The 19,724-nt window shown below is 41.6% G+C and overlaps 1 protein-coding gene across 5 annotated transcripts in view; it reads left to right on the top strand.

Moving 5' to 3' along the window:
* The window catches only part of zfyve27 (zinc finger, FYVE domain containing 27), a 188,741-nt gene that overhangs the window by 160,498 nt on the left and 8,519 nt on the right, over positions 1 to 19,724 (top strand). Inside the window, exon 10 of one of the 5 annotated variants that reach the window (XM_072557162.1) lies at positions 3,265 to 3,348. The exons of 3 other annotated variants lie outside the window; for them this stretch is intronic. In XM_072557162.1, the coding sequence (XP_072413263.1) occupies positions 3,265 to 3,329 (65 nt within the window). In that variant the 3' untranslated portion in view covers positions 3,330 to 3,348. Of the gene's footprint in view, positions 1 to 3,264; positions 3,349 to 19,724 lie in introns of those variants that run through there. One more of the 5 variants, XM_072557160.1, reaches the window with a different exon arrangement.

Raw genomic sequence — 19,724 nt, 5'->3', positions numbered from 1 at the left:
CTCTTTATTTCTATAATATGCTAATAGGTAGAGGGAAAGTGTGGAGAATTTGGGAAACCCGAACCTTGTGGCCTGCAGAATACTTGACTGCAGAAAAATCTTGTTGGATTGTGTTCACAGATCTTGTTTTAATAGCCTCAGATGTGTGGAATGATAGATTTATTTGGCAATTAACATTTGTCAAGGTCTTGCATGAGCTCAGAGCCAACAATTGTGTCCCCTTCCCGGGTTGTTACTTTGCAGAACAAGGCAAGGTATCTTCCAAACTTAGTCACCGAAAACCCCAAAACAGATTTTGATGGAAGTAACAAAACAGTAAGGTATTCTTGGCATGTGGTTCACACTCTAGGCATCAAACCTTGAATAATCCAGGCAAAAGCCAGAAAAGGTTTGGTTCTTTTGTATTGATTCTTATCTGTAAATGCCAAGAAAGCACTGCCATCATCATAATTACAAGACAGCACAGGCATGATATTAAAATGCATTAAAGTAATTCTCACAGTCGAGAATAGATACGTCACCTATAGCAACATTCATTTGCTTTCCAAAGTGACTGCTACTATAGGTGACATATCCATTCTATACTTGTTATGCCCGTTAAATATTGGTCAGAACAGGGACCAATCTGCTGTTGGCAAGGGTGAAATGTTGGGCAGGATGCAGGAGGGAGGACTCCCTGGTGTTTTTCAAGTAATTTTGAGAGATTCATCAAAACGAATGGAGCATTACATATAAAACAATTTTGTTTTGCCGTTATATTCATAAAATACTGGGTTATTTAGCATGAGAACCAGCACTGTATAGGAAGTATCACAACTAAAACAATATTCACTGATATTACAACTTATCTCCAACACTTGACTGCATTAGTGACAAACCTGTACCCATCATTCCATCAAGTGACCACCTCTTGCTTTTTCCACATGCAACTTCTCGTTTAAAACTGTTAGAATTTATAGTTTCAGGAAATTTAAACAGTACTCTTTAGACAGTACCTTGCAGATCCACAACCTCTGCCACCTAGAAGGTCAAGAGTAGCAGATGCTCAGAAACACCACCACATGCAAGTTTCCATCAAGGTGACACATCATCCTGACTTGAAACTGCTTTGTCATAATTTCACTGTTGCTGGATAAAAATGCTAGAATCCCCTTCCTAACAGGATGCAGGCTGTCCCTACACTTATAGAGATTTACAAAATCATGAGGGGCATGGATAGGGTCAATAGGCAAAGTCTTTTCCCTGGGGTCGGGGAACCCAGAACTAGAGGGCATAGGTTTTGGGTGAGAGGGGAAAGATATAAAAGAGATCTAAGGGGCAACTTTTTCACGCAGAGGGTGGTATGGGTATGGAATGAGCTGCCAGAGGATGTGGTGGAGGCTGGTACAATTGCAACATTTAAGAGGCATTTGGGTGGGTATATGAATAGGAAAGGTTTGGAGGGATATGGGCAAGGTGTTGGCAGGTGGGACTAGATTGGATTGGGATATCTGGTCGGCATGGACGGGTTGGACCGAAGGGTCTGTTTCCACGCTGTACGTCTCTATGACCACAACGACTACAGTAGTTCATAAAGGCAGATCACCACTCCCTTTACCAGGGTTTTAGGGACAGGCAATAAATGTTGACCTAGCCAGTGGTTTCTCATGAATGAATACACAAGATATCTTCTCTGTATGGTACATACAATTGAATACCTTTATGCCATTTATCGTTCTTGTAAATGTCCTCTGCATCCCCTCCTCTTTGGGGAGTTTTCTTATTAGTTGGTCTTGGGATTTGGGTGATGCTGTCAAAGCCATATGTTGTGTTTGAAGCAAAAATGTCTTAACTAAGATGGAAAGAGTAGCATGTTATAAAATTGCTAAAACAGTTTTTCAAGGTTAAAGATGATTTACTTAATTCTGTGTCCTCCTTAGATTTTCTGTTTTACAAATTGATTTTCATTGACTATAATATTTCATCCTCCATTTTGTTGAAGAGGGTAAGCAAGATAAGTACATGAAGGAGAAGAGAATAAGATGAGGTGAATAGAGTTGGAGGAGGCTCGTGTGGAGCATAAACAGCAGCACAGACTAGTTGAGTTGAATGGTCTGTGATTGCTCTGTAAATACTGTATAATTATTGACTGGCTGAACTTTTATACATTGCATTTGCAAAGACTGATCATTTGAAATAATTAACACTTCCTAATATTATGGAATTGACTTGTGGCCATTCTTGCAGGCAGCTTGAGGTGAATGTTGTACTTTATTAGTGAAATTAATGTATTCTATCAGTGATGTCTGCCTACTCTGACAGTGATAAATTTGATTAGATAGTTTGAACTGTGCAGCAGTTCCCTTTCAAGTGTCCTGAGATTTGCTCTCACTGACACCCCATTCAGCAAGCTACGTGTAGAATGTCTGGTTGTCGAGAAACTGCTAGAACTGTTTTGCAGTGAATGATCGATGCTGTATTATTCGCAATGCGAGTCTACGGGGCATCACTTATTAAAACACATTTTTCACACACTCTTGTTAGCACTGACTTGTTATTTCAGATCCATGTTTCTTAAAACCTTGAAAGTGCAACACTGGAGTGAATACTGACCACTTTTGATCTGTTAACATACATTGTTCTTGCTGATGGTATTTGTTGTCATCTCTCTTTTTTTTCTATTTAACCCGTGGGACGTGGGCATCACCAGCTGGGCCAGTATTTATTGCCCATTCCTAGCTCCCCTTGAGAAGGTAGGTGGTGAGCTGCCACCTTGAACTGCAGCAGTCCATATACTGTACGTTGACCCACAATACTGTTACAGAGAGAATTCCCAGATTTTGACCCAGCTACAATGAAGGAAGAGCAATATTTCCAAGTCAGGATGGTAAGTGGCTCGGAGGTAAACTTGTAGGTGGTGGTGTTCCCATGCGTCTGCTGCCATAGAGTCATACAGCATGGAAATAGACCCTTCAGTCCAACTTGTCCATGCTGACCAAGTTTCCCAGACTAAACTAGTTCCATTTGCCTATGTCCTTCTAAACCTTTCCTATTCATGTACCAGTCCAAATGTCTTGAAAATGTTGTAATTGTAACTGTGTCTAACACTGTGTCATTCCACATACGAACCACCCTCTGTGAAAACGTTTACCCTCAGGTCTCTTTTAAATCTTTCTCCTCTCACCTTAAAATTATACTAGTTTTGAACTCCCCAACCTTAGGGAAAAGATCTTTGCTATTCACCTTATCTATGTCCCCCCATTGTTTTTTTTAAATCTCTATAAGGTCATCTCTCAACTTCTGATGCTCCAGTGGAAAAACGTGCTAGCTTATCCAGCCTCTCCTTATAACTGAAACTCTCCAGTCCTGGTAAGACCCTTGTAATTCTTTTCTGCACCCTTTGCAATTTAATAATATTCTTCTTATAGGGAGAAAGTGAGGACTGCAGGTGCTGGAGATCAGAGTCGAGAGTGTGGCGCTGGAAAAGCACAGCAGGTCAGGCAGCATCTGAGGAGCAGGGGAATCGACATCTCTGGCATGAACTCTTCTTCAGGAATGAGACTTGCGGGTCAAGGGGGCTGAGAGAGAAATGGGAGGGGGTGGGGCTAGGGGGAAGGTAGGTGAGAATGCAATAGATGAAGGTGGGGCTGAAGGTAAGGAGGATGGAGCAGATAGGCAAGAAGGAAGATGGACAGGTAGGATAGCTCAAGACAACGGTGCTGAGTTTGAAGGTTGGATCTGGGATAAGATGGAGGGAGGGGAAATGTGGAAACTGGTGAAATCAACATTGATCCCAAGTGGTTGGAAGGTCCCAAGGCGGGAGATGAGGCATTCTTTCACCAGCCGTCGTGTGGTAAGGGTGTGGCAATAGAAGAGGCTCAGGAGCTATATGTCCTTGGGGGAGTGGGAGGGGGAGTTGTAGTGTTCAGCCACAGGGTAGTGGGGTTGTTTCGTGTGCATCTTCCTGTCCATCGTCCTTCCCACCTATCCACTCCACCCTCCAGTCTGACCTGTCACCTTCACCTCCACCTTCATCTACCTATCGTATTCTCAGCTACCTCCCATTCTCAGCCTCCATTGGCCCACAAGCCTAATTCCTGATGAAGATCTTACGCTTGAAACGTAGATTGTCCACCTTGGATGCTGCCTGACTGGCTGTGCTTTTCCAGCACCACACTCTCAGCTCCAATATCCTTCCTATAGCAGAACGACCAGAACTGCACACAGTTCTCCAAAAGTGCCCTCACCAGTGTCCCGTACAACCCCAACATAAACTCAGTGGTCTGTGCAATAAAGGCAAGCATACCAAATGCCTTTTTTACCACTCTGTCTACCTGTGATGCAACTTTCAATGAAGTAGGTACCTGTGAGGATCTAAAATTTGAATTTAAGCTGTTGTCAGAAGCAACATGTAGATTTTTATTAACCACAAAATGGTTTTTCAATTTAAAAGAGCACAACAAAATAAATAGCATAGGGTTAGGGTGAGAGGGGAAAGATATAAAAGAGACCTAAGGGGCAACCTTTTCACACACGGGGTGGTACGTGTATGGAATGAGCTGCCAGAGGAAGTGGTGGAGGCTGGTACAATTGCAACATTTAAAAGGCATTTGGATGGGTATATGAATAGGAAGGGTTTGGAGGGATATGGGCCGGGTGCTGGCAGGTGGGAACGAGATTGGGTTGGGATATGTGGTCGGCATGGACGGTTTGGACTGAAGGGTCTGTTTCCATGCTGTACATCTCTATGACTCTAAAAGGGCTGCAAATACTGATTTGACTTTGTGAACTTGAACTGATGCTTTGCTAAATTGGTTGTATTTAGAGATGAGAGAAAACAATGGATCTTGTATTCGAACTAACCTTGAATTGCTAGCATAAGATGGAGACCTATGTAAATTAAGAAACCTTTTCCAGGGAATATCATTGGATTGGCCTATTGTCAATCATGTCACCGTATTACAGTTGATTGGACTTTTCTTGTAATTAAGAATCCGTAAAGCCATTTAAATATTGCGTCTACAAAAGCAAGTCAAAGGCTAGGAATCCTGCAGCGAATAACTCACCTCCTCACTCCCAAAACCGGTTCACTATCTACAAGGCAAACGTCAGAAGTATGAAGGAATATTCTTCAACCTGGATAAGTGCAGCTCCAACAACACTCATCCTGCCCACCACCAACAGTCTGAAGTAGCAGAGTGTACTATCTGCAGAAATTCACCAAGCCACTTTCCAAACCCATAACAAAAAATTATGGATGCCAGAAATAAGAAATAAAAACAGAAATTGCTGAAAAAACTCAGCAAGTCTGGCAGCATCTGTGGACAGAAAGCAGAGTTAACATTTCAGGTCTAGTGACCCTTCATCAGAACTGATTTTAACAAGGAAAATGTTGGTATATTGCTGAAGATTGGGTGGGGAGTGTGGAGTAAACAATAGGTGGAGATGAAGCCCAGAGAGGGAAACAGTTGCATCCACAAAGGGATTGGGTGAAGGACAACTTAGGATAGTCAACAATGGGCTGTTTGTGGTAGCAGCCCACATAATGACAAGGTCTGGTGTATGGGGCTTGGGGTGATGACATGGCCATTGTCAGCCACTAATGATCCCCATTAGCAGCTATTGATTCTCCCAGCCCTGATCTTTACCTGTTCCTTTGTGGGTCCAACTGCTGTTCTCTCTGGGCTCCATCTCTACTTATCAATTACTCCTCCTCCCTCCCTATCTTAGTATATATACCAACCTTTAAATAGTTACAATCAGTTCTGAAGGGTCACTATACCCTGAAAGTTAACTCCGTTTTCTCTCCACAGCTGCTGCCAGACCTACTGAGTTTTTCCAGCTATTTCTGTTTTTATTTACCTCCAAGCACGTGACTACTTTCACCTGGAAGAACAAGAGAAGAAGGTACGTTGGAACACCACCACCTGCAAGTCCCCCTCTGAATCATTTACCATCGTGACCTGGAAATATATCACCGTTCCTTCAGGAACCCTGGAACTTTCCTCCTAACAGAACTCTGAGTGAACTTGCACCACATGAACTGCAGCAGTTTAAGAAGCCAGCTTACCTCCACCTTCTAAAGGGTAACTAGGGATGGGCAATAAATGCTGGCCCAATGAGCAACACTCTCATCCCATAAATGAAAAGAAAACTTGCATCACCACTTAACCAGGACAGGGCAGCTCAGAAGAGGAAAAATGGCTGAAAAGAGGAGAGTTGTGGTTCAAGAGTTAGGTTAAAATTGAGGAGGGTTCTGAAGGGATAAGGCAGAAAGGGTTTGTCAGACGGATGCATTTGAAAAGGGAGAAGTCCAGCCAGTCAGTCGAAGGGGTTGCAGGGACCAGCATCAGAATAAATTCAATTTGGAGTGAAGTACAAGGTACACATCAAAAAAAGGTTGTCTGTCAGAAAGTCTAAAACTTTGTGTGTGAATGTTTTTACTGCATCAAACCAAATTTATGTAGTAAGATTCTAAACCTTTCAAATCTCCAGCTCTTACTCACTCCTTAAACACTTTTGTCAGATGATGTACAGTGGACCCTTGGGAAATGTTTAGGTAATTAAAGCAACCACTAAAATGTCAACTAAAATAAATATTTTCACTATCTCAATTATTCACTCTGGCAATCTCAAATGGACGCATATTGCTGAATTCCACCCCAACAAAGAATTTCCCTTTGGGCTATTGATTATGAACTATCTTTCCTGATCTGGGATAAAGTCCACAAAACTGAAACAAAAATGCGTCTTACAAACACATGAATTAGGAGGAGAGGTGGGCCATCGGCCCGTTGAGCCTGTTTTGCCATTAGAAAGATCGTTGCTTACCTGTTTGTGTTTAGAATTCCCATCTACCCAGATATACTCTCAGTTAGCTGTCTAAGAAGAATCGCATTAAATATATTCAATGTCTTCTGAGGCGAAGTAGTCCACAAAGCCCTCAGAAAAAAAAACTGTCTTCACATCTGTCCAAAAAGGATGAGTTGCTAATTTTAACACATTAGTTCTGGGCTCACCAACTATAGGAAATAACCTTTCCACATCCAAATCTTATTGAGGCTAGTCAGGATCTTATACACTTAATTAAATCAGCCCTTCCTCTCTAGACTCCAGTGAAAACACACACAGCCTTTCCAAACTCTTTTCTCATAAAACCACCTGCTCATTCCACGTATCAATCTAACAAACCTCCTCTGAACCACCTCCAATACATCCTCACTTTTATGTTCAATCCCTGTCATAATAAAGGATAGTACTCCATTGGCCTTCTTTCTATGTTGTACCTGCATATGAATGGTTTGAGAGATATGCACCAGAACACCTAGAACTCTTCTCACCTTAGAATTCTTCAGTTCTTTAGGTGATACCACACTTTTTAATTCTTCCTGCTTCACATTTTCCCACTGTCATACTTTAGCCATCCACCTAACCTATCTCTAGGTTCGTCTGCAAACTCCTTATGTCTTCTTCATAAACTTTCCTATTGCTCTTTATGCCATTTGCAAATTTAGCAACCATACCTTTGCTCCTCTCCTCCAAGCCATTTAGGTAAATTGAATAAAGGTGAGACCCCAGTACAGACCTTCAAAAATGATGAGGAGAAAATGTTCAACTTTTTAGAAATTCAAGGCCCTTTTTGAATTTTTTCCTGTACTCTTTTAATGGAACACCAGCATTGCTGGTGCTGCTGGGAGCGGCATGGTGGCACAGCAGTAAGCGCTGCTGCCTCTCAGCACTAGAATATGGGCAACCACGTATATGGAGTTTGCACATTTTCCCCATGTCTGCACGGGTTTCTGCCAGGTGCTTGGTTTCCTTTCCCAGTCCAAAGATGTACAGTTTAGGTGGATTGGCCATGCTCAATTGCCCTGTAGTTTGTCCAGGGTTGTGTAGACTAAGTGGATTAGCAATGATAAATGTGCAGTTGTGGGGTTGTTCTGGATGGGATGTTCTTTGGAGGGTCAGTGCAGACTCAATGGGCCAAAGGCCTCTATCTGCACTGTAGGGATTCTATGACATAGTTCTATGCCTCTATAAGCACTTGTTGCCAATCCCTAATTGCCCTGGAACTGGGGGCAGTTAAAAATCAACCATATTGCTGCCTGGAGTCACATGTATGGCAGACCAAGTAAGAACAGATTTCCTTCCCTAAAGGACATTGGTGAGACAGATGAGTATTTACAACAATGATAATTTAATTGTTATCATTACTAAGACTAGCTTTAAGTATCAGATTTGTAAAACTTAGTAAAATCTGATGTGCAATTTAAACCTGTGCCCCAGAAATATCCAGTCATAATTGTCACTATGCTACCATCTCTCCCAAAGTAGTTGCTGATCTCCCATTGCATTTTACGTGGACAGGAAGGATCAAAAATGAGTTTCAGACGAAACACGGTTAGAGAGTAAATAACTTCAGGTACAACTATCCTAATTTTAGATCACAATATCTTGCCCTTATGTTTTCTATTTCTATTATAAATACTGAAGTCATTTTGATCTTCGGCAAAAGAGAGAAACAAGCAGTATTTAACAGCTGCCATCTACGTTCAAATTGCAACTGTTAAGTTCACATTTATCGTTGGTACTGTCAGTGTAAATTAGCCACAGTAATTACATCTTACTGCAGTGGTTTTACATAATGAGGAGGGTGCTGGTGAAAGGAAATTACAGCTTGTCAAGTTTACACAAGCATTATGAATACAAATGTAAAGGAATTTCTACTAGAGAAAAGGCAGCAGGTAGTATGTGCCTGTAAGAGTTTTATAAATTATCATTATTTTTTAAGGGATTCTCCTTTTGAGATGGTCAGTTAAGAGCAATTCCAACCTGTTTGAACTGAGGATGAGTGTGTGTTTGGCAAGTAAATTAATAAGTTTGTAAACTGGATTCACACAGTACAGTCTAACCACATTAAAGTTTGAGGGTTTGAATGTTATGACACAGAAATAGTCTATTTAGATGATGAGATTGTGCCCCCTGTTTTTCTCTACGATAATGTTGTCTAATCTTGTTCCTTCCTCAAGATTTTTAAATATGGGTTTTTGTTTAAATATGTTTTTGTTTCTGGTCAATGGTAACACCATCACCACCACCACCAACTTTCCCCCCCCCTCCAGTGTTGACTTGGGTGTTTCAGTGATAGTAATGCCATTGAATGTCGAAGGGTAATGGTTGCATGATCATTTTGGAGATGACCATTGCCTAGCATTTTTGTTGTGTGAGTGCTTCTTGCTGCTTGCTACTTGTCAGCCCAAACCTGGATTTAATCCATTTCTTGCTACATTTGGACACACAGTGCTTCAGTACCTGAAGAGTCATGAATGGTGTTGAACATTGTGCAATCATCAGCAATATATTGTCGTATCTCTACTTCTGACCTTATTATGGCGATGAGGTCATTAAGGAAGTAGCTGACAATGCGAGAACACTACCCTGAGTAACTCCTGCAGAGATGTACTGAAGTTGAGATGATTGACCTCCAACAGCCACACCATCTTCCTTTGTGCCAGTATAACTCCAGCCAGAGGAGAACTTTCCCCTATTTGCACTGACTTCAGTTTTGCCAGGGCTCCTTCATGCCACACTTAACCAAATGCAGTTTTGATGTTGAGGGTTGTCACTCTCTCCTCACCTCTGGAATTCCATATTCATGTCAATGTTAGAACTAAGGCTGTTTCGAAGGCAGGAGTAGCCCCGGTGGAACCCAACCTGTGTGTCAGCAAGCAGATTATTGCTTAGCAAATGCTACTTGATGTTACCTTCCATAATTTTATTCATGAACTAGAGTAGATTGATAGGCTCCTAATTGGCTGAATTAGATTTGACCTGCTCCATATCTGGGCATTCTTTTTTACATTTACCAGTGTTAGTTCATGTTATAACTATAGTAGATCAATTTAACTAAAGATACAGTAAGTTCTGAAGCAAGCATCTTCAGTACAACTGACAAAATGTTATCAGAGTCCTTAACCTTCCCAAAATTCAGTGCTCCACTGTTTCTTAATATCACATGGAGTGAATTGAATTGGCCGAAGACAGTTAATGATGTGCTTACCCCTACAGCATTGCACATCTCTTAAATGTGAAGGTGATGGTGACGTAGTGATGTGGTTATGGTACTGGACTAGTAATGAAGACACGGAAGCTAATGCCATGGGCACATGGATTCATATCCAGTTGGTGGAATTCAAATTCAATTAATAAATAATTCTGTAATTGAAACCTAATCCCAGTAATGGTGACCCCCACAAAACTATCACTGATTGTCATAAACATGTATTTAGTCCACTAATGCCCATGAAGAAAGGAAATCTGCCATCCTTGCCTGGTCTGACCTACATGAGAATCCATTGCCACATCAATATGGTTGAATCTTAAGTGCCTTCTGAAATGGCCAGGCAAGCGAATCAGTTCAAGAGCTATTTGTGATGGGCAACAAATGCTGGCCTTACGACAACCACATCCCATGAAAGATTAAGCAAAACAAAGGTAGCTGAATTTCATCCAAGTTGTCATTAATGTGTCCTTTGGATGTCTGCCCAGGGCTGCAGCTAAGTAGATTCACCACATAATTTTTTCCTCATGTCTTCTCTGCACCATTTAAGCCAGCGAGCCCAACAGGAGTTCAAGAGATGGTCTATGTCATGACTTTACAAAGACGGCAGTGATAGGGAAGCTGTAAATGTTCTCCAGACCCATGGGATTGAGTGCAAATGATCACCAGGGTTCTAGTTTTTAATGGCACTCCAGCAAATTGTGCTGGAAAGTAATCAGACCTGGCTCTGATGACCTCCTATAAAAGAACAGTAACATCTTGCGGGAAGCACTTTGAGGGCATTTCCGGAATCTTCCTCTAGCTAGAAATTGATTATTTCAGAAGAGGAGCTGGGGATGGTGAGAAAATCATGAAAGGGTATAATTTTGTGACATTGTTATCCATCACAACAACTTATTTTACCCATTGCCTCAGCCTTCAGTGAAAACCAGCTTTGCACTGCACCACCACCTTTTCGAGTGCAATTAGGGACGTGCAACAAATCCCAGGTCAAGCCAGTGATGCCAACATCCCGTGAATGAACATTTTTTTAAAAAGCCTCATACTTTTCAGGAATCCTGACAACATCACTGACCAATTAACAACTTTGAGAAGAGAATCAGGTAATTACTTGAGGGTGGAGAGGAAAAACAGTGTGTTATTAATGGAATAGTTGTTTCAAAGAGCTAGTACAGCCACATTGAACTGAACGGTTGTCTCTGCTTACCGTCCTCTGACGTTGTGTTTCTCAGTTACATCTCCACATCTGCTTGAAGTCAATTCCTTCTCTATGTTGTGCTTTCTGTCACTTAACATGTCTTTCCCTGCTTTGGTATTTGTTACCACCACACTGTTCTAAAAGCATTGCTGTCACCATTGTATTTGTAGAACGTGCCAGAAAGCTCAACAATATTTACAAGCTCAAGATTTTCCAGCGTGTCTGATTTTCTTTAAATGTGGAATGAATTTATCCAAGAAAACTTCGCCTTTTTGCTAAATGTTAAAGTTAACACATCAACTCAAACACAGGCTATTTCTTGTAATTTGACTTCGATAAAATTAAACTTGAAAAAAATGGGATCAACATCCCATTGTCTACAGAAATGGCTTTCAAATTTTCAGTATAGGTGACTATGTCCCTGTCAAAATTGACATACTTGTTTTTTGTCACTCATGGATATGGGTGTCGCTGGATGCTCCAGCATATATTGCTCATCCCCAGTTGCCCTTGAGAAAGTTGTGGTGATGCCTTCTTGAACTGCTGCAGTCCACCTGCTTTGGGTTGACCCATGAGGGAATTCCAGGATTTTGACCCAGCAACAGTGAAGGACTGGCGATATATTTCCAAGTCAGGATTATGTGGCTTGGATGGAAACTTTAAGGTGGTGGTGTTCCCATGTATCTGCTGTCCTTGTTCTTCTAGGTGGAAATAGTCGTGGGTTTGAAAGGTGCTGTCTGAGGATCATTGATGAATTTATACAGTGCAACTTGTAGACAGTAGCAGCAGTATGTACTAAGCATTGGTGTTGAAGGGAATGGATGCTTGTAGATGTGATATCGATCAAGCACACGGCTTTATCCTGGATGATGTCCAGCTTCTTGAATGTTCTTGGGGCTGCATCCATCCAGGCAAGTGGGGAATATTTCATCACAGTCTTGTGTCTTGTAGATGATGGATGGGCTTTGGGGAGTCAGAAGGTGAGTTGCTCACTGCAGTATTCCCACCCTCTGACCAGCTGTTGTAGCCACTGTGTTTATATGACGATTCCAGTTGAGTTTCTGGTCAGTGGTAATCCCATGATATTGGCAATTGGGGGTTTAGTGATGGTAACACTGTTGACTATCAAGGGGCACTAGTTAGATTGCCTCTTATTTTTGATGGTCATACCCTGGCATTTGTGTGGTATGAATGTTACTTGTCAGCCCAAGCCTGGATATTATCCAGATCTACTGCATTTGAACATGCAGTAGATCTTTAGTGCCTAATTCATTGTGAATGTGCTGAACATTGTGCAATTATCGATAAACATTCCAGCTCTGACTTTATGATGGAGGAAAAGTAGTCGATGAAACAGTTGAAGATGGTTGGGCCTAGAACCAAGGCTGTAATGAGGTCAGAAGTTGAGCGGCCCTAGCAGAACTCAAACTGAGCGTCTGTGAGCAGGTTAACGCTGAACAGGTGCTGCTTGATAGCATTGTTAACGATATCTTTCCTCACTTTGCTGATGATCGCGATTAGACTAATGATGCATTGATTAGTTGGGTTAGATCTGTTCTACTTTTTGCATACAAAAACAATTTTCCACATTGTCAGCAAAATGCCAGTGGTGTTGCTGTACTGGAACAGCTCCAAGTGATTGCATCATCCAACCTTGTCAATAATAACAGGGCCAATGAACAGAGGCCTCCTATATAATGTTGGCATAAGTACCAGTAACAAATGTGCATTTTACTTTTTACACAATGAATTGTGATGATTCATTCGTGAGATTAGTGAAAAAAGATTCCACAGTAACTTGCAAAAGAGAATTTGGCAAATACTTAAAGGGGTATTTAGGAGTATAAGAAACAAGTAGTAGAATTGGGGATGTAGTGGATAACTCTTTTCAAAAAGACGGTATGTTCACTCTGGGCTGAATTCCCATCTTTACTGTGTCATAGAATCATAGAGGTTTACAGTATGGAAGAGGTCCTTTGGTCCAACTTTTGTCTATGCCACCCAGTTTTCACAATTAATCTAATCCCATTTGCCTGCATTGGTCCATACCCCTCCATCCTTATCCCATACACATACCTGATCAAATATTTCTTATATGATAAAATTGTACTCACCCCTCTCTCTATCTCTCCCAACACATTCCAGACACTCACAAAACTATGTGAAAATATTGCTCCTCTGGACCCTTTTGTATTTCTCACTTCTCACCTTAAACCTATGCCCTCTCGTTTTAGATTCTCCTACCATGGCTATCTACCTTATCTATGCCTCTCATGATTTTATAAACCTCTATAAGGTCACCCCTCAGTCTTCCATGCTCCAGGGAAAAGAAGTCCCAGCCTGTGCAGCCACTCATTATAACGCAAATCTTCATTTTGTGATTCAGCTTCATTGGTTGTGAAGGTACATTGAGCCATCCTAGGACTGTTATAGGAATGCAAGTATTTTCTTTTAATTGAGGTGACAGTACTTAGTAGACTAGCCCAGCGTCGGTGATAGGCCATAGGTGAAAGCGCCTTTGACCTGTGCTGTCATAGGAATGAAGGAGAGAGGGTAAGCAACAAGTTTTGTTTTCTCTGCCATGGCTCTGAATGATTTAGAGAAAGAATGTTGAGGATAACAGCAGCACTGGAGTCCACTGGCTACATTTAACCACATCAATTGTGTGGTAATGCGTGCCATATCCTCCCCACACTCCGGGTAAAGATGATTTTCATGAACTCCTAATTGAAATTATTTGTGACGATCACAATGCTTAACTGTGGTTTACTTTCCTGCTTCATTCTAAATGAATCCATGAGTTTAGTCTGCAAACCTTGTGTCTATTTTTACCCAGGATTTTCAGTCCAACCACAGGAATCAACTTCAAAATTAGCAAATGGTATAGAACGCAGAAATGTGGTACATCATGAGCTGAATGCTAACAGATTTCAGGAAAGTATAAACTGGTGGAATGGGCAGACACACGATGGATGCAATTTAATAGAAAGAATTATGAAGTGATATGTTTTGATTGGGAGAATGAGGAGAGGCAATGCCAAGTAAGTGAGACTGTACAATGTTAGAGGGGGTACAGAGACCTGGAGATGTACAAACATTTGTTTTCAAGTTGATGTGACACATTGAGAAGGCTGTTAAGATCTCAGGGCTCCAGAATGTTTTAAATAGAAAAATAGAGTACAAAAGTAAGGAGGTAATGTTAATCCTTTATAAAGCACTGATTAGGCCTAAGCTGATGTATTGAGTGCAGTTCTGAAATACCACATTTTAGCAAGGATGGAAATGTCTTTGAGGGGGTACAGAAGAGATTTACTCAAATGTGTCTTGCCAGTTATGGTGTGGGCTCATTGTCTTGATATTAGCTTCATTTAACTTCTTACACTGTCCTTGTTCTTTGCTTTAGCTTAAAATTCAAAGCATACGTGCAAGGAATGCAGGATTATTTATGTTTTCATCACCTGCGTCTTCGGTCTGTTGGAGTCTGAAATGCCAGGCTCCTCTGTAGCAGCTGCAGCTAGTTTCCTGTTTATAGTATAGCTCCAAGTGCACAGTGACTTGATGAGTTTACAGTTGAGCAGCATTGAGATTTCCTTAGAAATGAAGAGGGAAATACTTCCCATTAGCATTGCGGTATCTCTGCGTTGTGTGTGCTGCAAATTATGCCTGACAATAAATAAATTTCTAGGAGGAAACCCAGTTAGAAAGCATCACCTTTCCAATGCTTCCCTGAGTTCACAAACAGACCCTTAGAGAAATGAGTAGACCAGGCATTCCCCACACTCCCCCATACTCTCCTCAACTCCCGATGTGCCATTCACTCGAAGGCTCAAATAGATCTGTGTGCCTTGTTATAAGAAAGAAAGGTGTTTACTTGCAGACTAATATTTGACACTTTTTGTCGTGTTTTTGACAATGATCTAATAACCAGTCAATTCCTGATTAGGAATTGATTAACTCTGTGGGTTAGCAGGTTTTCAGAAGACTCTGTGGATATTTGAAACGGTAAAATACATTATAAGTTATGAAACAAGTATTACAGCCACCAACTGATCTCTGTGTGCAGGCCCAAACTAACTGGCAGGCAGCGTCATAACATTGTACACACACAGCATGTAGAGTCATTCAAGATAAATCTCATAACAAGTTACACGTGCACCACTCGTCACTTCTCTGGAAGTAAGTTGCCCCTTCCTGAGACTCTTAGCCAGCAAAGCAATAGGTGCAGGGTCTTCTATTTTCAGAAAATTACAAATTCTCTGAGGATAGTTTTCAGCAATGCTGTACCCTAGCAGGTGCCTTTCAATGGAATAGATTAGATTAGGTTAGATTAGACTCCCTACAGTGTGGAAACAGGCCCTTCGGCCCAACAAGTCCACACCGACCCTCCGAAGAGTAACCCACCCAGACCCGTTTCCCTCTGACTAATGCACCCAACACTCTGGGTAATTTAGCATGGCCAATTCACCTGACCTGCACATCTTTGGATTGTGGGAGCAAACCAGAGCACCTGGAGGAAACCCACGCAGACATGGGGAGAATGTGCAAACTCTACACAGACAGTCGCCCAAGGCTGGAATCGAACCCAGGTCCCTGGCGCTGTGAGGCAGCAGTGCTAACCACTGAGCCACCGTGCCAATATCATTGTCGCCTGGGCCTCTTGGTGTGTGCACTTTGTCAGCTGCATTACCCTACGGTGCAGCATTGCCTACACATCAGAAGCAGAATTATGGGGAAAAAAATCAGTATCTTCAATAATCATCACTGCTCCATTAAATTTAAAGCCACAACACACAAGGAAAGCATTAATTTCCTAGACACAATTGGCATTAAGTTGAATAATGAGGAGTCCTTTTGCTTTCCAAGTGGCCACAAGCAACAGTGGGAAGCCACATTATTTAGTCTCTAAGCAGCACCAAAATACATGGGGCAGTGAATCAGTTTGCCCCAGAAGTCCTCACAATGGCGAGTAAAATTCATGCAGGAGTCACAGCAATCACTTCCATAAATAGAATAGATAAAATCAGCTAGGAGTTCGATCCCAGGCTGGTCCTATCTTGCATTTGCTGCTGATAGGAATGTAGTGAGCGCATCTCAAAACCTCTGTCACAATACTGTAAATTACTTGATATGCTGTCACTGTGTTCAAAGACAAACGTGTAACCATTTAGTTCTGACCTTATCAGTCCTTAGGAAGTGTGTTTAGCCTGATGGCTTTTTGTATATGGAAGTGTGTGTCAGCTTTTTTTTATGTACAAAGTATTTGTGGCTAACTCATGCCTGGTGTCTTGTGCTAATTTAAATACCATTGTGTCTAGGAAATTAATGCTTTCCTTGTGTGTTGTGGCTTTAAGTTTAACGGACCAGTGATGATTATTGAAGATATTGATTTTTCTTCCCCATAATTCTGCTTCTGATGTGTAGGCAATGCTGCAATGTAGGGTAATGCAGCTAACAAAGTGCACACACCAAGAGGCCCAGACGACAATGATATAAATATCCAAAGAATCTGATTTTTTATGCGATGTGGTTGAGGAATGAATCATGGTTAGGGCAACTGCCCTGCTGTTTATCAAAATTGTTCTGTTGCTTGAGAAGGTGGATCCATCCTCAGGGCAAAAGTGGGGACTGTAGATGCTGGAAATCAGAGTCTAGATTAGAGTGATGTTGGAAAAGCACAGCAAGTCAGGCAACATCCGAGGAGCAGGACAATCGACATTTCGGGCAAAAGCCCTTCATCGGGAATGAAGCTAGGGAGTTCCAGGGTGAAGAGATAAATGGGAGGGGTGTGGGCTGGGGAGAAGGTATCCTCAGTTTAGCGTGTCATCAAAAATTGGCACCTTCAGCAACTGCTAGATGTCTTTGCACATTAATGCTTTCTGGAAGTGACATGTTCATACTTGTGGCCTATTCTCTGTGCCGAAAAGGCATGCATTCAAACCTTTGCCCCCTTTTGAATTACCCAAGAGCTTGGTGGGCCCGTAATTCTCTGTTGCATTTTTACAGCAGGACAGTAGCCAATCAGAGTTGACTTAGCAACCAATCAGGACCTTTTTCTCCAATAGTTTAAGTTGTTATAATCGTTTGAAGTTTTGTATCTTGCATTTATCTAGATGAATGCAAGACAAAGCGTTTCAGCTAAATGTGACTCTCTTCAGTAATATTACTGGAAGTAGGACTTGAATTTTTCATTTAAAACTCTATGGTGCATTCTTAAGTGGCCACGAGAGGCAAAAAAGTTTACACCATCTCAAACACCTCCAGCAAGCTCAGGGGGAAGCTAAATATTAACCAAGGAAGAAAGTGATTCGCAGGTACGCTGGGTGGTGAAAAACTTGTTTGGTACACTTGCCTTTATTGGTCAGTGCATAGTGTATAGGAGTTGGGAGGTCATGTTGCGGCTGTACGAAACATTGGTTAGGCCACTTTTGGAATACTATGTTCAATTCTGGACTCCCTGCTAACGGAAATTTGTTGTTAAACTTGAAAGGGTTCAGAAAAGGTTTACAATATGTTGTCTGGGTTGGAGGGTTTGAGTCAAAGGAAGAGGCTGAATAGGCTGGAGCAATTTTCATTGGAATGTCGGAGGCTGAAGTGTGATCTTATAGAGGTTTATAAATCATTTTAATGTTAGCATCACGAGACTCCGATATTAAATTTAAAATGAAAATGAGAGGAACTTGGATGCTACAGAGTTTTAAGACACTTTATCCAGTGTAAATGTAGAATTAAAGCACATTATGAAAGGTTCTTTTTCATTTAAAAAAAACGTACAAGACTGTGCAATGCGGAAAAGCCATTCAGCTCATCGTGTTAAACTCTTTCCATGGACCGAGTAAACCACGTTGTTGATGCATGATTTTATATCAATTTCTGAAGTTGAGCTCATAGGAGAACAAACACATTGAACTAGTTTGCTGACCATTTCAGACCTTGTTGGCCTGAACCAGTTATGTACTTATTTGAGTAAAATACCACCCTGAGAGCATTATATGATACCAAAGCATGCCACCTTTTTCACTACCACCTCCGGATAGCAGGAATATGGTTTAGATATGAGCCATTGGAAAGAGGAAGAGGTGTAATTCAGAGCTGGCTCCCAGCACATCCACAAGACTCAGGCTCACCAGCTCCATCTGTCTTGCATAGCCCACCCGAGAATTCTGTATTTCTCTCTCTGTTCCAAAGAAAACAAAACGGGTTTGAGCGATTTTTGAGGGGCTATTAAGTAACAGCTGCAGCCAGCAGATTCTTCAAGCAGTTGAGAAAATTTGGCAAAGTTGATCTGCCAGGATGTATGCCCAGGATATTTGGAAGGAGGAGAAATGCAAGCAAAGTAGTTTTGCGTTTTGTTGATCTATGCCATCTATTGTTATCTATCCAAACTTCACCACCAATACTTGTCCTGCGAAAAGAGAGTGACACAAGAGTGGCAGAATTCAGTTAATGCAACAAGGGATCTATTTCCCCCGCCCCCAGTAGATGTTGGAGAACCAGTGGGAACCTAATATTGCATCTCAGTAGGAGTCCTAGGAAAAATAGATATTGTCAAAGCAACCTCATTGTGTTGTCACTGTGTATTCATTCGATACTACATTGTGATTTAGGGGAGGATCAGTATTGTGTTCAGTATCAGGAAACCTCCTTGAAAGGATGCAGCATCCCCGATGACCTCTGGGAGTCTCTTGCTCAAACTGGAGAAGAAGCATTTGTGAAGGCGCCAGCCATCTTGAATACCTCCAGCAAGCTCAGGGGGAAGCTAAATATAAACCGAGGAAGAAAGTGATTTGCAGGTACACTGGGTAGTGAAAAACTTGTTTGGTACACCTGCCTTTATTGGTCAGTGCATAGTGTATAGGAGTTGGGAGTTTATGTTGCGGCTGCACGAAACATTGGTTAGGCCACTTTTGGAATACTGTGTTCAATTCTGGTCTCCCTGCTAAAGGAAGTATGTTGTTAAACTTGAAAGGGTTCAGAAAAGGTTTACAATATGTTGCCTGGATTAGAGGGTTTGAGTCAAAGGAAGAGGCTGAATAGGCTGGAGCAATTTTCTCTGGAATATCAGAGGCTGAAGTGTGATCTTATAAAGGTTTATAAATCATGCGAGGTATGAATAGGGTCTTTTTTCCAGAGTAGGGCAATCCAAAATTAGAGGGATATGGTTAAGGAGAGAGGGAAAGGATTTTAAAGGGACCTAAGGAGCAATGTTTTCACACAGAAGGTGGTGCGTGTATGGAATGAGCTGCCAGAGGAAGTGGTGGAGGCTGGTAGAATTACAGCATTTAAAAGGCATCTGGATGGGTATATGAATAGAAAGGGTTTAGAGGGATATTGGCCAAATGCTGGCAAATGGGACTGAATTAACTTAGGGTGGTCATGGACAAGTTGGACTGAAGGGTCTGTTTCCTTGCTGTACATCTCTATGACAGTAAATGTGTGCAAACCTGAGCATCTCATCTACCTCATACAGGAAACTGCACTGTCCTAGAT

This window comes from Chiloscyllium punctatum, chromosome 38 (genome assembly GCF_047496795.1).
Source record: "Chiloscyllium punctatum isolate Juve2018m chromosome 38, sChiPun1.3, whole genome shotgun sequence".
Classification (NCBI taxonomy): domain Eukaryota; kingdom Metazoa; phylum Chordata; class Chondrichthyes; order Orectolobiformes; family Hemiscylliidae; genus Chiloscyllium; species Chiloscyllium punctatum.
Note: the sequence above shows the minus strand (reverse complement) of the source record. Positions and strands in the feature narration are given on the sequence as shown.